The 20,384-nt window shown below is 40.6% G+C and overlaps 1 protein-coding gene across 3 annotated transcripts in view; it reads left to right on the top strand.

The window, feature by feature from the left end:
- The window catches only part of ZC3H7A (zinc finger CCCH-type containing 7A), a 34,653-nt gene that overhangs the window by 13,351 nt on the left and 918 nt on the right, over positions 1-20,384 (top strand). For 2 of the 3 annotated variants that reach the window (XM_082359946.1, XM_082359947.1), the window contains exons 4-22: positions 1,045-1,242; positions 2,189-2,347; positions 2,585-2,665; positions 2,759-2,797; positions 3,751-3,784; positions 4,271-4,554; positions 5,918-6,122; positions 7,222-7,286; positions 7,850-8,036; positions 8,669-8,830; positions 9,914-10,110; positions 10,392-10,492; positions 10,923-11,104; positions 11,514-11,590; positions 12,720-12,853; positions 13,266-13,371; positions 15,945-16,053; positions 17,707-17,840; positions 19,430-19,593. In XM_082359946.1, the coding sequence (XP_082216072.1) occupies positions 1,045-1,242; positions 2,189-2,347; positions 2,585-2,665; positions 2,759-2,797; positions 3,751-3,784; positions 4,271-4,554; positions 5,918-6,122; positions 7,222-7,286; positions 7,850-8,036; positions 8,669-8,830; positions 9,914-10,110; positions 10,392-10,492; positions 10,923-11,104; positions 11,514-11,590; positions 12,720-12,853; positions 13,266-13,371; positions 15,945-16,053; positions 17,707-17,840; positions 19,430-19,593 (2,618 nt within the window). The remainder of the gene's footprint in view (positions 1-1,044; positions 1,243-2,188; positions 2,348-2,584; positions 2,666-2,758; positions 2,798-3,750; positions 3,785-4,270; positions 4,555-5,917; positions 6,123-7,221; positions 7,287-7,849; positions 8,037-8,668; positions 8,831-9,913; positions 10,111-10,391; positions 10,493-10,922; positions 11,105-11,513; positions 11,591-12,719; positions 12,854-13,265; positions 13,372-15,944; positions 16,054-17,706; positions 17,841-19,429; positions 19,594-20,384) is intronic. The other variant, XM_082359948.1, reaches the window with a different exon arrangement.

The raw sequence follows: 20,384 nt of genomic DNA, 5'->3' as shown, positions 1-20,384 counted from the left end.
CCCTGTGGCTTTGCATCTCTGTGGGTTGTGGTGCTTCTGAATGTCACTCCTTTCTCTCTGCCTCCCTCCCTCCCTCCCTTTCCGTTCATTTCAGTCTCTCCCTTCCTTCCTTCCTTTTCTCCAAACAGACGTAGAACTGTAAAGTATGAGGACTAGCAATCACATGGAGCAATCCTTTCATTTTACAAACGTGCAGTTGGGGTCCAGGGAGGTGAAACGGCCTGTCTCTCAAGTCACCTCAGCTGTTAAAGGTTGATCTGGACAGTTTTCTTTATTACTTTCGTCAGCTTAGACGTGAATTCGTAAAATGAGACAAAGAAGAGCTGAATGTTTATCTGATCCTTTGATAGGAAAGGACTTTTAAAATCTTAGAGCAATGATAGAAATCCTGAAGGAGACTTAAGAACATTTGCCCCTACCAGAAGAGTGTGTATACTTACACAGTAAGAAAAAGGTTTGCCATCCCCTCCCCATAAATCAGTAAATGACCTGAACATTTACAAAAGAAGAAACACAAATGGTCCATAAAAATGTGGAGAAGTTCAACCTCGCTGGTAATCAGATACGCAAATAAAAAAGGGTACCATTTTTCACCTAGAAATGTGTAGATTTTATGTGTGCGTGCTCACGCACGTGTGCACACGTGTTGGTGGAGGTGCTCTGAAGCAAGCCGCTATAAGTATTCCTTGTTGTTGCCTTTTTGGAAGACAGTTTAGAAATACTAGTCAGAAGCCTTAAAATCCTCATTCCACTTGTAGGAATTTATCCCAGGCTCAGAGTTGGCGATGTCAACAAATATTGACAAGGTGCTTTTGCAGCACTTCTCTTAATAATGAGACATTGAATTTTTTCTTGGAAAAAGCAAGCAAGATGAAACCCTAGCTGAAATAGCAGTGAGTTGGCCTGGATTTGATAATTTCTTACGACAGTGCTTGTTGCTCTGTCAAATTATTTCCTCTGAAGTTTTAGATACAAAAATTAAAATTTGCTTACACTCTGACTTGTCCCTTGAAGGGTTTCAAGTGGTTACTTTCTTCTTTTTAGGTATATTTACGTGCTCTTGTGAGAAATCTTTTTAACGAAGGAAATGATGTTTATCGGGAACGTGATTGGAACAGCTCCATGAGCCAATATTCAGAAGCTTTGAGTATAGCTGATTATGCAAAGTCTGAAGAAATTTTAATCCCTAAAGAAATCATTGAAAAACTATATATAAATCGTATTGCTTGCTATTCTAATATGGTGAGTTGTGATTTTTAAAGCAATGTTTCTAGAGAGAAAAAAGGTTTTCAATAACATAGTATACTAGCGAAAGTCAGTTTCCTAATTTCAGTTTATAAGAAAGATAAATTAACTGCTTTTAGAGTGGCCTCAAGCTTTGAAAAATCAGCTTTGGCCAAATGCTTAGGTATTTAAAAATAATTTGTTTCTTAGATACTGGTCCTTGGAGATTCCTTTTTGAGTATGGCTTTTGGTGGGGGGTGTCTGCTCATAAAAAAGTCAGCCTAGGAAGATACAGGTGTTCACAGATGGGTACAGGGTACCCATCAGGTATCTCTGCTGACAGTTTGCTTCTTAGTCAAGATTCTCTTAGGAGCTGTTTTTTTTATAGCACAAAACAGTAGTTAGCCTTCGAAAGAGTTAACAAGCTCTTCACATGTCAGAACTTAGAAAGCAATATTTTGATGTGCTTATAATTTTCACTATAGACATTCAGTAAAATTTAACCATGAATTTAAGTATCCATGTTGTCACCTAGTTCTTTGCTAATGAGCATTCATTGATGATTTGTTTTGTATAATATATTCCTTCTCAACTAGCTGCTTGGGAGTTACATTTCCATTTAACATTTTAATGAGCTCCAAAAAGGGGGTAGCTACAACTGCGAGGAAAATAGGACAGGCGAGTGACACTTGGGGGCCTCAGCCATACCTGGAACGTTTTATTTCTTGAAGATCTGGGGTATTTTATGGCCAAATGTCTGGGTGGTGGGTACATGGGTAGCCACGATATTCTTTCTACTTTTGTGTATTTGAAATTTCATAATGAAAATAATTTTTAAAAAGACAAATAATACCACTAACTTTCAATTTAAAGGAAAAGTCTGAATTTGTTTCCATTTGCAGGGAGACATCATCACAAGATGTGAACTGTTTGATTGCTAACTTTATTTGGTCTTCCTCGCCAGGGTTTCCATGATAAAGTTTTAGAAGACTGTGATACAGTCCTCAGTTTAAATGCCAGTAACTGCAAAGCTCTCTATCGGAAATCTAAGGCTCTAAGTGATTTAGGAAGGTACAAAGAGGCTTATGACGCTGTGGCAAAGTGCTCCTTGGCAGTGCCTCAGGTATGGAATTTATGTTTTGGTTCATTCGTTTACATCATAACCATTTTATTGATTCTGTGTAGAGAAATGGCCTTAAAAAGTTACATCTTCCAGCCAGCCACCCACCTGCTGCAGTTGGGAATAATTGCCCATAAAACAAGTGTCTTGACAGAGTATAAGTTAGAACTGTTTTGCCTCTTCGTCTTTACAGTTAGTAAATATAGCCCGCCACTAATCATATATTCTCACTTTTTTCAGGATGAACATGTAATAAAACTAACTCAAGAACTAGCTCAGAAATTGGGATTTAAAATAAGAAAAGCATATGTTAGAACTGAGGTAAGGTGGAGTTCTCTCCATAAGGTATTTTTGTTTTGTTTTGTAGCTTGGAGTCAGTTCTGGTTTTAAATTAGTTTCTTAATTTTCTTTCAGCTGTCACTAAAAACAGTTCCTGGGGATGGGGCTACAAAGGTAAGGTTATTGCTCTTGTAAGACTCGTAATACAAAAAAAAAAAGAAGAAAAGATAGAAGCATTAGTAGTTTTGTTTCTAATATTTTTGGTTTGTGTCTATTTTGAGACCTTTTTAAAAAAATTATTTATTTATTTATTTATTTATGGCTGTGTTGGGTCTTCGTTTCTGTGCGAGGGCCCTCTCTTGTTGCGGCAAGTGGGGGCCACTCTTCATCGCGGTGCGCGGGCCTCTCATTATCGCGGCCTCTCTTGTTGCGGAGCACGGGCTCCAGACGCGCAGGCTCAGTAGTTGTGGCACACGGGCCTAGTTGCTCCGCGGCATGTGGGATCTTCCCAGACCAGGGCTTGAACCTGTGTCCCCTGCATTGGCAGGCAGATTCTCAACCACTGCGCCACCACGGAAGCCCTTTGAGACCTTTTTATTCCTCAAACACAAAAGTGGCCAGAGCTTCCTGCCCTAGAAAAAGAAAACAAACAACTCAAGTAATATCTGTTACTCTCAATCAGCATTTCCTGAAGGCCAATGGAGCATTTTACAGGATTTTAATAGATGTTAGGTTTTATTAGAAAAAGTGGGTCAGGGCCACATACTAATCTTAGGAGTCATTGGGTTAAACATAATTAACAAGTTTTTTAAAGGTACGTCTTCTTAGAGCTGTGAGGATGCCACTGTGAGTTGGGGAGAGAGTGGTGGCTAGACTAGTCCCTCTGGAACTAGAAGGCTCCTGACTATCCTTTGAGAAATACTGGGCCACAGGAAACAAGTGCCAGTAGGCCAGCACCGTTTAACGCCATGTATTACAGAGGTTTACACGTTTTCTTTATTTCTGTCTTAATTGGAAGGAGGTCAAATGTGAGAACCTGCATTGCTCTCTTAGAGTGAGTTTTATAGCTTGCTTTATGGTTTAGAGTCCTGAAAATACTATCATCTATTATTTGGTTTAATTTCTAGGCTTTGAACTCTTCTGTGGAAGATATTGAGCCAGGTACGTTTTCACACACATCCTCTTAATCTGAAAAGTGCCAGCCTTAGACGTTATGTACATTATAGTGTTGTCAAATAAGATTGCTGTGTGGTTATTAGTATTAAAACAAGAGTAATTTCAAAAACCACCTCTGTGCCTCTGGATGTGCCAGTGAGTGAGTGACAGTACTGGATGTCAGTGAGCAATTGTTCGATACCCACTGTGGCTTCACCACCCTCTAGTAGCTCCATCCGAAAGGGGGCCAGCAGTTTTGAGAAAGAAGGAGAAGTTTTCACAAGTCAATGTATCTATTCCTGTGCAAAACGAATTATTTTTAGGATTACTTGTACTCTTTTATTTGAATTGCTTTCACTGTTGTATCTATTTATTTTTATAATTGCTTTCATATTTTCATCTAGCTCTTCATTTTTTCTATTATTGGCTGTTAACACTAGTATTACATAAATACACTGAAAATAAGTGAGTACATGTCCATCCATGTTACAGATTTATTAACTCCGAGGCAAGAAGCAGTTCCTGTTGTTTCTATACCTGCATCCAGTTTTTCTCACCAAGTTGGAAATGAGCTGGCCTCAGTTCCCATTATGCCCTTAACTTCTATTTTGCCACTGCAAGTGGAAGAGAGTTCTCTGCCATCGACAGTGTTGGCAAATGGAGGAAAGATCCCCTTCAGTATGCCGGAAGCGTTTTTAGATGATGGAGATATGGTCCTTGGAGATGAAATAGATGACCTCCTTGATTCTGCACCTGAAACTAATGAAACTGTTATGGTAAATTTCAGTGTGACTCCTTTCTTCTGAAGGCAGGCTTTTTTTTTTTTTTTTAATCGTAGTATAACCTGCTAGATATTTTTAGTATTGACTATAGAGTAAGCTTTGGGTTTCTTGAAAATTACTTTTGTCGTTTTCCAGTGGTAACTGGCTAATTTGGTCATTTCTTTAAATAAAAAAGGGAAATGTGCTAGGAATCACATATTATGGAAACGGTAAATTTAACTTTCTGACAAAGAATAGGCATTTGACATGTAAGGCAAAATGAATTCATGGATTAAGGACTTCTCATTCCTTAAGGATAATTCTCCTATAACCATATACCATAAAGCAAGTGTCAGCAGACTTTGGTCCACAGGCCTGATCTGGCCTGCTGCCTGTTTTGTATGGCCCATGGACTAAGAATGGTTTCTAGATTTTTACATGGTTGGAAGAAAAATAATAATAATAATAATATTTTGAGACACAGAAAATATTTCATGACACTGTAGTAACAAAGTTGACTAGTTGTAACAGAGACTGTGTAGTCCACAAAGCCTACAATATTAATATCCAGCCCCTTATAGAAAAGTTCACTGACTCCTGCTGTGAAGTATATTAAAATAGTGGCAGCAGTAGGAGGATGATGGGGGGTGGAACTCAAAGCTGGTTTCCAGGGTGGGTGAAACCAGTGAAGTCCCCGTGGAGCTGACAGAGAGAAGATGTAAAAGGCAGACAGATGGGGGGTTGGTTCCTACCACTTTGATCTTGGGCAGGTTATTTCACCTTTCAGTCCCTCGGTTTTCTCATCTGTACCGTGGCAGCCCTAGTAGGATACATCTCAGAGGGTTAGGAGGATTAAATAGATGGTATGTGATTTATCATAGTATAAGGCACATGGAAACTCTCCAAAAATCCTCGCTCTGTGGGGGAGGGGCAAGGTAGCGTTCCATTTGTTCTTGTGAGGTTGTACATTCACATCTCCAGAAAGATGGTCCCCACTTTTCCAGGCTGCTCCAGCTCCCTTCTCTTAAGCACCCTTCCTTCCACTCCAGCCCCACACACATCCTCACAGTTCCTCTTTGATGAAGCCAGCTCTCATGTAGGGAATCCTAAGGAAGTTTTGAAAATGAACCATGAACGTCTTATTTGGATTACAGCAATATTAGACATCACATCTCCATCCTTTTTAAAAAGTAGGCTTGAGAAGAAATCAGCTCTGTAGTTTGGATTCTGCCACTGAATCTTGATTTTGATTTCAACTTTGTTATGTAACAAAATTACCCAGTGAAGTAATTTGTTTTTATATGCTGATGTTAAAAGCAGTTTGGCCAGCTTGGAACTGAGTTTCATGGACTTTAATCCGGTCTTGTTTCCTCTCCAGCCATCAGCCTTAGTCAGAGGCCCCCTCCCAACGGCCAGCGTCGCTCCGAGCATCCCCTTCTCAGCGTCTCTTTTGGGCGCCTTGCCCATCGGTGCGAGGTACGCGCCTGCACCCTCCTTCTCGGAGCTGTATCCGCCTTTGACTTCATCCTTAGAAGATTTCTGTTCTTCTCTAAATTCATTTTCAATGAGCGAATCCAAACGAGGTAAGACTCGAGCCACTTATATAAACAGTTACAGTTCATTTTCTAAAAAAGACAATTTGGTTTGACTGTTATTTAACTAACTCCAGATAGTTGGTACTTGAATTATTTTTATTGTAGCTGAAAATACATTGTAGCTCTAAAGTCTAAACCATCCTGTTTTAAATTCACCTGGACTTAACTGTGCCATTTTGGAGATCAAGAATCAAAGCCCTGAGAGTAGGAATGTATGTGGCACTGGTTTTTTTATAGGATAGTTTGTTAAGCTGGGTGTCCGTTGTTTTGGGGGGTGAAATGACTTTTAATGTGTTCTCTAAAAAAGGGATACCCCATCTAAAGGGTCTTAAAGACAGGTTATCCTTTTAAATTCTGAACTAGGCAAATACTTAGTTAAGACTAATTTAAAATCAGTGTTTAAAATGATAATAGATCCATCTATTTTAGGCTTCATCCATTGAGCTCAGCAAAGCATGCCTGGTGCCTTAGTTTTGCAAGGGATTGCTGAGGTTTTGGCCTGACTCCTGTTTCTGTAGTCCTAGGCTTAATATATACTTTAAACAATAACAATGAAAATCTTCATATTTTTGTGAGGCTTTGTTATGGTTAAAGGGATAAAAATCAAAATAATTGATTTGAAGATTGACAACAGAAGAAACTGAAATTTGTGGGAGACAGAAGGGCAGAGAGAAAGTAACTGAGTGGTAGACTAAGAAAAAGAAAGTAATTGAACTTTATTGATTTTCTTAATGTTATGATGAGTTCCTGCTTCATATTTTCAAAAGGAGAGGCTCCTTTCCCATTTTGAATACGAATTATTTTCTCAGTCTTTTTAACAGTCCCACTTGGTAGGCCCTGCCTTAGCTTATGTCTCTGAAAATCACTTTTTATCTAAATTTGTTTGTCTAAGGGTTATTTATGCCCTTGGTTTCTAGAGGAGAGGAAAGACTCCATAGCCCTCTTTAAGTGTCAATCATGAGCAAGAAAGCTTCTTGGAATTGGGATGGGAAGATAACGTGGGAAGCCACAGTGAGCTACTAAGCCCTGATGTTCTTATTACATGATTAGAATGAAAAGGTCTGTTGAAGTTTTTTTATTATTTTAGATCTGTCCACCTCAACTTCTAGAGAGGGAACACCGCTTAACAACAGTAATTCTTCCCTTTTACTTGTAAGTGCCACTTCCTCTTTTGTAAATACGTCGCTTAAATTGCAAATAGGTCTTTTACTTAAGTAACTGAGTTATTTGAATGAACGTGACCGTCTCCCTGAAATTTTGTGTGTGCTGTGGGAAAGAGTGCTAAAATAAGACTCTTCTGGAACATCCAGTAATAAATGCTTTGTGTTTAAGGCTGGATCTGTCATAACAAATTAATCACAATCGCAGGCAGTGTAAGAGGCTTTAGCACAGCGTGAACGACAAGGAAATACAAGATCAGGGCGTGAAAAACATGTTGGCTGATGAAGCAGAACAATTACCCGTCACTTATAACAACTCATGGAGCATCCAAAAACGTGGGGGAGGGGCCTAGAGACCCAAAAGAGAGGAAAATGTAGAAGGAAATGGTTTTTAAATAGAAACGCAGTTAGGACAGAATAGTCTCAACTTCAGTCTGTGCAGAATGTCTTATTTTTCAGATGCATCTGTTTCCTTCTTTAGTGATAGTGCAATATTTGTTGGCTGTTTTTTGTTTTTTTTTTTTTTGTTTTTTGTTTTCTTAATTCTTCTTGCAGATGAATGGACCAGGCAGTTTGTTTGCTTCTGAGAGTTTCCTGGGAATGTCAAGTCACCCTAGGAATGACTTCGGAAACTTTTTTGGAAGTGCAGTAACTAAACCACCTTCTTCAGTGACCCCAAGACATCCCCTTGAAGGAACCCATGAACTGAGACAAGCTTGCCAGATCTGTTTCGTAAAATCAGGTCAGGACCAAACAAAGGAGCAGACAGGATTAAAGCAGTCAATAACCTGAGAGTTCTTAGGAAACACCAGCTATTGTGATTCTTCAATCTCTGAATTCTTTCTAAAGAAGCAGCAGTTATTGATTAGGGGCCTTTGGAGTCTAATAGGATAAGCCGCTGCTCTCCTTTGATAAAATTTTATGTATAGAATCATATGGAATAGAATATTTACCTGACTATAATGTTTGTGAAAATTAAAGTACTTTCTGTTGGGTTATTTCATATCTTTACCCCTAAGTCAAGTGATATGAACACAATTTATTCTGAACTCGACCCAAGTTAATTTTCTTTCTTAGTTGCTTATTTAAATGCGTTCTTTACCTTTAGAAGCCATCAAAACTCCTAATAGTTAAATAAGGGTTATGTTTTGGGAAGACTGGTGTTTTGTCCTGATCTTTGTTTTGTCTGACAAACAGCACGAAAGGCAAAAGTTACTTCCATAGCTTGTTTACATTTGGGGGTTATGAAGATGGGATTTTTTAATGGGAATTTAATAATCATAATCCATCTGCTCACATCTGCTTATAAATGTGCCTGTAAAATGAAATGATACTTTTTGTGCATATGAGCAATCCTTTTTACATCTTTTTCAGGCCCTAAGTTAATGGATTTCACTTACCATGCTAATATAGATCATAAATGTAAGAAAGATATTTTAATTGGTAGGATAAAGAATGTTGAAGATAAATCATGGAAAAAAATACGTCCAAGACCAACAAAAACAAATTACGAAGGACCTTATTATATATGTAAAGGTATATGCTATAATTACTTAATTGGTGTACATCGCCTAAGCAAGAAATGATTTGCTACATTTGTTATAATGGTTCCAGTATTACTGTAACTTAAAATGTTTAGGTAGAGTTAACAGAAAGTTCCTTGGATTGAGACATTAGTATTTTTTATATTATTTTTACCTTTGTTTTTAACTTGCTGTCTTGTGGGTATTTTATAGTTATTTATGGAAATGGGGATTTCCCCAGGTTTTAAACAGAAAACTGTCTCAAACTTTGGGTTCTCTGACATGGTCTAAACAGAATCAGAACACTGAACTATAAGGCTTTGAAAATGTTGCTCTTTTAAGTTGTTTTTGAGAGAACTTAGTATTTTCATTTTTGTCAGACCCCTTCACCTGAACGAGCTTTGAATGTACCTAAATGACTTTTTAAACTTAGGTGGAGTACATCCGGGTATCAAGGCTTTTTTTCCCTGTCTGAAATAAAAATAATTTAGAATTGTGGTGCTGGTTTTTTGGTTTCTTTTTTAAGAGTTAATACCATCCCTGCATTGTAATACGCGTATCATGGTTTGAAGCTATCCATGAATTGTTATAAAAATTCAAGTGGTGCCCTAAGCGTGTTTTGTTTTTTTTTTTAAATACTTTTCTGATATTTTGTTGTTGTTATAAATTTATTTATTTATTTATTTATTTTTGGCTGCGTTGGGTCTTCGTTGCTGCACGCGGGCTTTCTCTAGTTGCGGCGAGTGGGGGCTACTCTTTGTTGTGGTGCGCGGGCTTCTCATTGCGATGGCTTCTCTTGTTGCGAAACACGGGCTCTAGGTGCGCGGGCTTCAGTAGTTGTGGCACGTGGGCTTCAGTAGTTGTGGCTCGTGGGTTCTAGAGCGCAGGCTCAGTAGTTGTGGCACACGGGCTTAGTTGCTCCGCAGCATGTGGGATCTTCCCAGACCAGGGATCGAACCTCTGTCCCCTACATTGGCAGGCGGATTCTTAACCACTGTGCCACCAGGGAAGTCTCCCTAAGTGTGTTTAATATTTATTGGCTTTGAAAAAACAACAGCCCGCGTTTTAAATGTGTTTTAATTCCCTGTCTTTCTAGATGTTGCTGCCGAGGAGGAATGTAGATATTTGGGCCACTGCACATTCGCTTATTGCCAGGAAGAGATAGATGTCTGGACGCTAGAGCGAAAGGGAGCATTCAGCAGGGAGGCTTTCTTTGGTGGCAACGGAAAGATCAACCTTACCGTGTTCAGACTGCTCCAAGAGCATCTTGGAGAATTTATATTCCTTTGTGAGGTACTTTCTCCAAACCTTACTTTCTGCTGTGAAATTGGTGGTAGCTTCCGACCCGCAAGCCCAGAAGTATCAAGTACTTAGCTCTGGTCCTGCCATATGATAAAGCATCTGCTCAGCAACGGTAGCCACTGCTATTATCCAAAAGAATACTGTTAAGACTTCGTACTTACTGAGTGTTATTTGGTGTAAGCATGTAATGTATAGGTATGTACATCATAAGCATGGCACGGAAGTTCTATCTCATATTATGTTTTCATGATAATTCTTCTTCTCTGTTTCAGAAATGTTTTGATCATAAGCCTAGAATGATAAGTAAAAGAAACAAAGATAATTCTACTTCTTGTTCTCATCCGGTTACAAAGCATGAGTTTGAAGACAATAAGTATGTTGGTAGTTTCTAATTTTTATAGTGACAACACGAGAGTCTTTTTTTAGATCCAAATTAAACCAGAGTAGTATCTGCTCAGGCATTCCCCCTCTCCTTTTGTTGTTGTTTTGAAAGATGGTGACTATTTTTAAATGGCTAATAGGTTTTGCTGAGAATTTTAAAATGAATTATTTAATTGAAATTTAATACAGAAAAGCAATACTGATTTATAGCTTCTCATGACATGGATTTAGGTATTTTATAGCTTAACATATAATTATCCCCTCCCCTCCCGAGCAAAACAATTGCATACAGTGATATATTTTTTCTGATAAAGATTTAAAATGTATTTTCAGTCTAGAACTTTACATTTTATATGTGTATGTACATTTTTTTTAAAGCTATGGCAGAACAATAGTAAAATGTCACTCCCTTTTCCTCTTAGGTGCCTTGTCCACATTTTGCGAGAGACAACAGTAAAATACTCCAAAATACGTTCTTTTCATGGTCAATGTCAGCTTGATTTATGCCGACATGAGGTTCGATATGGCTGTTTAAGGGAAGACGAATGCTTTTATGCACATAGTCTTGTAGAATTGAAAGTCTGGATATTGCAAAATGAAACAGGTAGGTTTGTGTGTGATTGAGAAATGTCTCTTCAAGAGCATCAGGGTTTATGAAGTGGTATTGGAGACCCTTCTCCATCAACCTGGTGTGGCAACACTTGATTTTTTCCTGAGCTTTAAACCGTGTAGTCACTTCATCTTTAGAGTGGCCTATTTTGAGTGTGGTCTCGTATAAGTAATTGCTGATACAAGTTCATGTATGAAGTATGGACTTGTGAGGAAGAAAGATTCCTCGGAAGACACCAAGAGCTATATTTGTAAATATTCCATTTTGAAAGAATAATGGGATGTTCATTCTTGGCAACAGATTATGCCAAGTGGGGTTAATTAAAGAATTGAGTCTGACTTTGCCTAGATTGGTGGCCTGTTGTTGTGTCGAGGACCTAAAAAAAGGCTTCTGCGTTTCCCAGGTATCTCACATGACGCTATTGCCCAGGAATCTAAACGATATTGGCAAAATTTGGAAGCAAACGTACCTGGAGCTCAGGTATTTTTTCCTGTGTACTTTCTGCATTTGGGATCCTTTCTGGAATGGCCTAATTGATGTTAGTTGTCGGCAGATGCAGTTAAAACTTACATACAGTCCAGTTACTTTCTTAATGTTTATTGAGTTAATTTTTAAAAAATTTATTTATTTATTTATTTATTTATTTATTTTTGGCTGCATTGGGTCTTCGTTGCTGCGCGCGGGCTTTCTCAAGTTGCGGCGAGCGGGGGCTACTCTTCGTTGCGGTACACGGGCTTCTTATCGCGGTGGCTTCTCTTGTTGTGGAGCATGGGCTCTAGGCGCGCGGGCTCAGTAGTTGTGGCATGTGGGCTCAGTAGTTGTGACTCGCGGGCTCTGGAGCGCAGGCTCAGTAGTTGTGGCTCACGGGCTTAGTCGCTCTGTGGCATGTGGGATCTTCCCGGACCAGGGCTCGAACCTATGTCCCCTGCATTGGCAGTCGGATTCTTAACCACTGTGCCATCAGGGAAGCCCCAGTTGAGTAATTCTTAATGTGAAAAAAAAATCTGAATTTTAGTTGATCATATAAAAGAAAAAAAGTTAGGCAGCCCATAACACCCACCAAGAATGTAGGATAGGGAATTCCCTGGTGGTCCAGTGGTTAGGACTCCATGCTTCCACTGCAGGGGGCACGGTTTTGATCCCTGGTTGGGGAACTAAGATCCTGCAAGCCGGGCGGCATGGCCAAAAAAAGACTGTAGGATACAGTTTCTTATTCAGCTTAATTGGCAAAACAGTTGGGGTCTCACGCTATGGGGATCCTTGGAATAAGGGAGGTGGATTGTGTTTGTAGTTTTGCTTACTGCCCAGCCAAACTGCTTTACCCAACTACCCTCCTTCCCCTCCCTGCCAAAAATCCTAGTTATTAACTCCAAAGCTGACTTTCATAAATTGAGGTTTGGCATCTGTAATCTGCTTTTATCATATTCTCTTGCATTTGGGTGGAGAACTGGAGATTTTAGTTATCAGATCATATATATATATAGTGGTCAAATCATCAAACCAGACAAAAACGGAAATTGTATGCTATTGTGAAAAAAAATGCATGGTGATTGTGTTCTCAGAAAACTGGTTTTCTGTTAAATTAAAACTAATCTTTTAATTATTTAAGGTACTTGGCAATCAAATAATGCCTGGATCCCTTAATATGAAGATAAAATTTGTGTGTGCTCAGTGTCTGAGAAATGGTCAAGTCATTGAACCAGACAAAAACAGAAAATATTGTAGTGCAAAAGCAAGGCATTCGTAAGTAGTGTGTGTGTGGAAATAGTGCCTGATCATAATGATCTGTTTCATGGGTGTAAAATCATGCATATAAGAAAAAAAGATTAAGACTTTGAAGAGAGCAAAGGAAAGTAGACAATTTAGGAATGATTGCAAAGCAAAAGGGAAGAGATTTTTAGAATTTAGTAGCTAAGAATTCAACACAATTCAAGTGTTTTTCCTGTATTTCATCATTTCCGTGTTTAGGATTCGTAGGGAATGTTTGTTTATAATTATCGACAGGAAATGAAATGACAGAATCATAAGGCATTTCTTTTAGAAGGGTTGAGGAAAAAAAAATCTCTGGTCCTTTAGGTACAAACTTTGTACCTGCCCCTTTATATTATGCCTTTGCCAGTGTGTTTTTGTTTTTTCTGAACTCCATTTTTCTTAGGTGGACCAAAGATCGTCGTGCGATGAGAGTGATGTCTATTGAACGTAAGAAGTGGATGAACATCCGTCCTCTCCCCACAAAGAAACAAATGCCTTTACAGTTTGATGTACATACGTAATTTTTAAGCCACTTTTTTTTTTATTAGGCATTTCAAATCATTAGAAAGTAGTAGTAATTCAGATGGAAACTGGTCCCCTTTAAATAATGCTCATCATGTTAATGAAATCGAAGTGGTCCTTTCGTTTTCCTTCCCCTTTTGAATGTGTGGTTCTGGGACAGTCTTTAGATTGATTGGAATCGTATGAGTTACTGAGGAAAAGTAAGTAGACAGTGGACTAGAGAAGAGTGATGGTCATGGCTCAGCTTATTTTCCAGATGAATTACTTTGGGAGCAAATGGGAGAGAATTTCATTTAAATTTGATTCCTCAGCTTTGCTGTCAAACCCAGGGCCTTCCGTATTATTATGGATGCTGTTGATGGGTTGTTTTTATCATGCCTGTTTCTTTCACTGAAGCGATGGATGCTCGCTAAAGGATGCCCAACATAGGATTTTCTTGAAGTAACCCAAAGGAAAAATGCCCCATGTTAGAGCAATATGTTCCTCAAAAGCCCTTAGAATGAAAACACCAGGCCAACTTAATGTGTGGGTAGCATTTCACTCACTAGGTAGCACGTTTCAGCTTGGTCCCCCTGGTACCTTACGTGGTCTTAAAGACGATTGTCTGGGCAAAGCCCTGGAGCTGGCCCAACTTGCCTCTTCACAAGAGAGAGGGTCTGGAGGGATTTCACTGTGCGAGGGACACTTGGAGCTGACAGGGCGGAAATTTTCTGCCGCAGCGGAGGAAGTATGGAGAGAGCCTTTTGCCCAGAGAAGCAGTGCAGGTGGATTGCAGAGTCCCCATGTAACGAGGCTCCCTCTCCCAACTGCCAGAGAGTTGAGGAAGAGGAGGGTTAATTTCCTATCACCCAGGGTACCTTGCTTTTTGTAAAACTTATACAAGTTATAAGGACAGTCTTTGAAGGAGGTGGTGTGTTTGTTTATCCACAGTGGTTTCAGCCTCAGATTTGGGTGATTTAATCCGTGGGTTATGTAGGAGGGGAGTAAGGTTTATTGGAACCATTGATATCTTGTGCTTCAAAAGATAGTGGAGATTATGGGCATATTCCTCAAAACTTTGCTAAAACTAAGACGACTGGGAACAATTCTAGCTCATGAGGCAGCTGCCTAGGACCACTGATTATTCTCTCATCTTGGACGTGGTGTTCTACTTTGCAATGTTACAGGAGCTTATTTCCTCTTTTTTCCTACCATACTAGGTATTGCTAAGGGATCCTTTTTCTAAAAGAAGAAATAGTACTCTGTGTGTGTATGTGCGTAGACAGTGTGGTGAGGTGGAGAGAGCGTGTGCTTCAGAGTCTGCCCAAAGGGCAAGTTACTCAGCCTCAGTTTGCTCATCTGTAAATGAGAATAATTGCATCCTAGGGAAGATACAGGAGATGGTGTTGTGTAAAAACCCAGCACAGAGCGGCCTTCTCCTTTATTTTCTCTTCTCCCTGCTCCTTATCGTTGAGTTTTGAAAGACGATGGTAAATGTCTACCTAGTAATACCTAAGTACTTATTGGGGATTGACTGGGAAAAGAATATAATACAGTCCATCACAAGAATATTTTGTTGACTGTTGACTTCATGCAGAAAATTGTAAGGGTTGCAGGGGTGGGGGGTCCCTGACGTTGGTCCAAGGGAGGAAAGGAGCAGTGTTAAGTGTTGACTGCTTCTTGATTTTTAGTGAAAGTCAATGCTAAGCATCTACTATTACGTAAACTAATATATAGGGCCAACTCCTGTTGAAACACGGATAAACTAAAATAAGCTAACAATTAATTGTACTAGGATTTATGCTCTATAAAGACAAGTACATTGATGATATCTAAGAATGAGCTCTTGGTGCCGGCGGTTTTCCTAGTTCTTAATAGTCATGGGTCTTAGGGGAGTCTGTGTTCTGCTGATGGCTCTCACTTTATTTTCCTACCAGTATCACTGTATTTACTCTGTAAAGTAAAAATGCAAATAACCAGAAGAGGTATTATTTGAACGCTGTATAACTGGATGGCCTGGTTAGTGGAATAATTGTCTTTGAACAACGCATAGCTAGTGAATAATGGCCAAGATTAGCTGCCAGTATTGGTGATAAGTAAATGTCCGAGATTTTTTCTGACACTGTTTAGTACCTTTGGAGGAGTCTGCAGTTTCTTTATCGCTTCCCAAGTGCTGACAAGGAGGCATCCTAGGTGTCAGGTAGGGGAGAGTAGGATCCTTCAGACTGAGGGGGCCAGAGACTTGCATTGCAGAGATAAAATGTTCTGCTGTGTTAAAAGCAGATACTCTGAATCAATGAGTTTGTTGACATTTCCTTGTAAGAAAATGTTCCATATTCCAGTTTCATACTTACTTTCTTTTGGAAATTTTCTTTTGAAAAGTTTTGAGACAGAAAGCTTAATATCATCTCATGTATTTGGGGCTTATAGTCAATTTGAATAGAAGCAAATTAATCTCCTTTTAAAATTATGTTCTCGGCATTAGCATGGATAATCATTTTTATTTTGCTTAAATGTAAAAATTAGGCAGTTTTACTAAGTGTACTCTGTCTTAAAGCATGTTCATATTTTTCTAACACAGCTGTGCAATCATATTGCTTCTGGGAAAAAATGTCAGTATGTTGGAAACTGTTCCTTTGCTCACAGTCCTGAGGAACGGGAAGTGTGGACCTACATGAAAGAGAACGGGAGTAAGTTGATGATTAACCGTGGCCTTGACACCCGTGAAATCTAGCTTGCCTGAAAGTCTCTTTCCTCTCTGTAAATATGCCAACTCACTGTGCACACAGAAAGCAGTCTGCATTCTAAACCATTATACCATTTTATCAGTGAAGCAGAGTCTGACCTCCGATCATGTTTGCTTAGGTCAGATTCGGATACAGATACATAGGTCAGCATCCTCTGATGTCATAGGCGTGATTCATGGTCTGGGGAAGTTCAGTCCTTCTGTGAGCTCCTTTTGTGAATAGTCACCCCTGAATTAATCAGGTTATAATTGGAGGTCTCTTCAAGGACCCCTTACTGGTAGAACAGGCCCACATTCAAAGGCCCGAGGAGAGAATGTTTGTCTTGGTCAAACGTCAGGTTTATTGTGAGAGCCTTTGAGAGGAGCCTCAGACAACCTTTCACTTCCAACCAGAAAAGGTTTTGCTACCAGGATTATTGTTCTTCAGTCTTAAGTAAACTGATGGAAATTTACCGACTGCTTAAGATCTGTGATCTCTGGATTACAAGAAGCCATCTGATTTAAGCATGTCACCTGTCGTATTTCAACCATGTAAAAATTCAGTGACTTGTGTGGACAGGACTCCTTCTTGCTTGGAGTGGGGACATAGAGTTGGGCCTTACTGAAGGTGTCCTTGCAAATCAGGGCTCTTGCAGTGATTCCTGCTACCACTGGTCTGAAGGAAGAAGAATTTCCTAGTTTACCTCTAATCATAGAAACACTTGGGCAGGCAGTAAAGCCGAGTTTTGACCAGATCCTCATTACCAGATTTTTTTTTAAACTCAGTGGCTCTCAACTGGGGATGAATTTTGCCACACACACACCTCTCTCCCCTTGGGGACACTTGGCAACATCTGGACATTGTCATGACTTGTAGGGCTGTGCTACTGGCAGCTAGTGGGTAGAGGCTAGGGGTGTTGTTAAACATCCTACACGCACAAGATTGCCACCGACAGCGAAGAGTTTTCTGGCTCAGAACGTTGGCGGTGCTGAGGTTGAGAAACCTTGGTTTTATCGCTTGATAGTAATGCCGGATACACTTGTTCCAGTAGCTTGCAGCCACTGCCCAGCACCTGGTCATGGCTGTGTTGTTGTAAGTTGCACCCCAGCATGTCGGTCTTCTGGGACTGTGGCTCAACTGACGGGCTCCCACCAGGGTCAGAATCTCGGTCCTTACAGTAGATTTCTCAGTAGACAGTGAGGAGCCGTGTAAGCAGCCTGTGTGGTTACAGCAGCGGTAGCAAGTGTTTAACGTGGGGCATCGTGAAGCCGTGCCGAGGCTTTCCTTTTCAGCAATGCCCTTGAAATGGTTTCTGAATTTTAAACACCCCCATAGTGTCTTGCAAATGCAGGGAGGAGTTAATCTTGAAAGCTAACTATTAAAAAAAAAAAAAAGAAAACTAACGTTTGTGGTCTTACAGTCCTGAATTTGGTTCTCACCCCTGAGAGTCTGGAAATGGACTGTCTCTCCGTGTCTCAGTATGATCAGTTTCCATTCAGCCCTCTCAAGTTTCTTTTGAAAATTGCACCGACTGATACCAAAAGAGTGCGAGTTCTTGTGTGTATTTAAATGGCGTATTTAAATATTTGCCACTGAAAGGAGTTCATTTTTCTTTAGTACAAGATATGGAGCAGTTTTATGAACTCTGGCTAAAGAGCCAAAAAAATGAAAAAAGCGATGATGTAGCCAGTCAGTCAAACAAAGAAAATGGAAAACAAATTCACATGCCGACAGATTACGCGGAAGTTACTGTAAGTACCCCAGGTTGGTTCCCCTCACCTTTGCTTCCAGGCCTTTCTTTTCTTTCCCACCTTCTCCAAAACCTGGCTCCCTCGCCCCCGGTCTGCCCTCCCCCTTATCTTCATCTTCTCTCCACGCTGGCTCTCTACTGTTAGTTTAAGTCTCTTCATCCTAAAAATGCCTTTCCTGGATCTTTTTTCCAACTGTGGAGCCAGGAAATTGTGAGTCCGAGTCCTGCTTCTGTCTCCTTACTAGCCTGTGACACTGGGCAGGTTACTGAACGTCTCTGAGGGGGTTGCTTGTGATGGAGCCACGAAGTGTGATGAGCCTGCGGGTTTATCCCAGTGCCGGCCCACGGAAAGTGCTCAGGAAATGTGGGGTCCCCGTCCCCCAAGTCCTCTTGTTCTCTTATCATCGTCCTGTAGTCTGGCCTCTGCCTCTGGGTTCTACAGAGACGTTAAGTCACCTGTGGTCTTTTACTGTTTTGGCTGTCTTTTAAATTTTTCAAAAAGTGAAGGGGGTAGTATAATGACTGTCTTGAGCCCACCATCCCAGGTGAACCGATGTTAACAGTTTGTTGTGTTTGCTTCTGTAAAGTAAATAAAATGTCACAGATAAAGTGGGAACCCCAGTTGTCCCCCTCCCAGAGGGACCAGATCCAGTGTATATTTTTCCAGGCCATGTTTACATATCTTGGACTGTTTATTCCTAACCTATTGCTCTGCCTGGCATGTTTTTTTCAAACTGACAGGCGTATGCATTACTCTGCTCCTTGTTTCTTGTTTTGTTTTTTGTCCCTTCTCCGTATTGAGTCATTCAGATGTGGGTCATGGACACGTCTTTGTGCACGATACGCCCTGTGAACCCTGCTTTCTCTGCCAAGGCTCAGCACTGATCTCCTCACCACCTTTTCTTAAGTACTACCAGGGTTTCCAGAGCCAGGGTCACCCCAACTTGCTGGGTCATGAGGTTGACCTGTCTCTGCAAACCTGTTCTTACCCAGTGTTGCAGGGCATTTGGGAAATAGTCAACACTACTGAAACACTGCACGCTTGCATATGTGGGAGCACAGGGTTCCTAATGTGTGGGTCTGTGCCCCCAGGGAGGTGTCTTCCCAGCACGTGTACTTCCCTGGCCCCTGGCACAAGTCCTGGCCCATAGTAGGGGCTCAGTTCATGTGCAAGGATGGAGTTGCTCGTCCTTCTGCAGTGGGCGAGTCCCGGGTTTTCACATCCTCTCTGCTTTCCCTTGTGGTATGAATCTTCCCCGGAATCCTTGTTTGAACCTGGCCCCTTGTCCTGCCGACAGACTCCCTTGTTTGCACACCAGCTCCTTGCTAGAGCCTGCCTGGACCCCTGGCCCGGTCCGTCGCCCCTGCTCTCTGCTTCCTGTGTGCTGGCCGCCCTCTCCTTGGTCCTGCTCTTGACTTTGAGTTTTACGTTCTCACCCAGCATCCCCCACTGGATGGGCTCCCCAAGAGTAGAGTCTGGGTCTTGGGTGGAGTCGTTTCTAGTTGTTCTGGTGCCTGAACACGGGTGACCCGTCAGGGGCCACACAGACAGCAGCCACTGACAGGATGCGTGTCTTCCGTGCACTCTAGGTGGACTTCCACTGCTGGATGTGTGGGAAGAACTGCAACAGTGAGAAGCAGTGGCAGGGCCACATCTCCTCGGAGAAGCACAAGGAGAAGGTTTTCCACACTGAAGATGACCAGTACTGCTGGCAGCACCGCTTTCCAACAGGATATTTTAGTATTTGCGATAGGTACGTGGGTCTCTTCAGTTTCCCACATGAAAACTGCTGACCTTGTGAGTAGACAGAGTATCTGGGTGATAAAATCTTCTAATCCTGGATGCTTGGATTTGAGCTCAAAGTTTAGTTGCTCCTTGAACATTTCTTCACTCTTCTGCGTTACATGAAAAGATTCACTAGTCTGCCGGTACTGGCGTGAAAGTCTTAAAGATAACCAAATAGGGAAATAAGTTCATTCAAGCTTGCCCAAATGATCTCTGAACTGGCAGTGGAGATTCTCTGACCATTCACAATAATCTTTCTCGTAGTAGATGTTCATCAGTTTTGAAACTGCCTTTGAATTATATTCCAAGTATAAATCTGGAACTTTCTCAGGTCAAAGGAAAATATTAGTATTTTAAGTTTACTTAGAAAATTTTTCAGTGAAAAGCTAGATAATTTTGAATTGCTCCTCATTTTGTTGTTGCTGTTTCTATTTGACTTCCAAACTTAGATCCATGTGATACATAGAATTATTGAAGATATTTTTTACTTCCTGCCCCTTCTGATTTCTTTCCACTGCATCAAGAAGGAGCGTAGTCTTTTTTCCCCCAACAATCTGTATTTTTCATTAAATAGTGCATTTAAATAGTTTAAAGTACTAATTATTGTAGATGTCAAGGCAATAAAATATTCATTTTTCTAGGATTAACATTTCGAGCTAAAAGTTTAATGCAAACCATAAAGGTAGTGAAGAGCACATTTTAAAGATTTTTATAAACAACTGGTGGAAGCTTACCAAGCTGGTGGACGCTTACCAAGCT

Source organism: Balaenoptera borealis (genome assembly GCF_965194805.1).
Source record: "Balaenoptera borealis genome assembly, chromosome: 16".
NCBI classification, from domain to species: domain Eukaryota; kingdom Metazoa; phylum Chordata; class Mammalia; order Artiodactyla; family Balaenopteridae; genus Balaenoptera; species Balaenoptera borealis.
The sequence above is the reverse complement of the archived record's forward strand: the minus strand, read 5'-3'. Positions and strand labels throughout refer to the sequence as shown.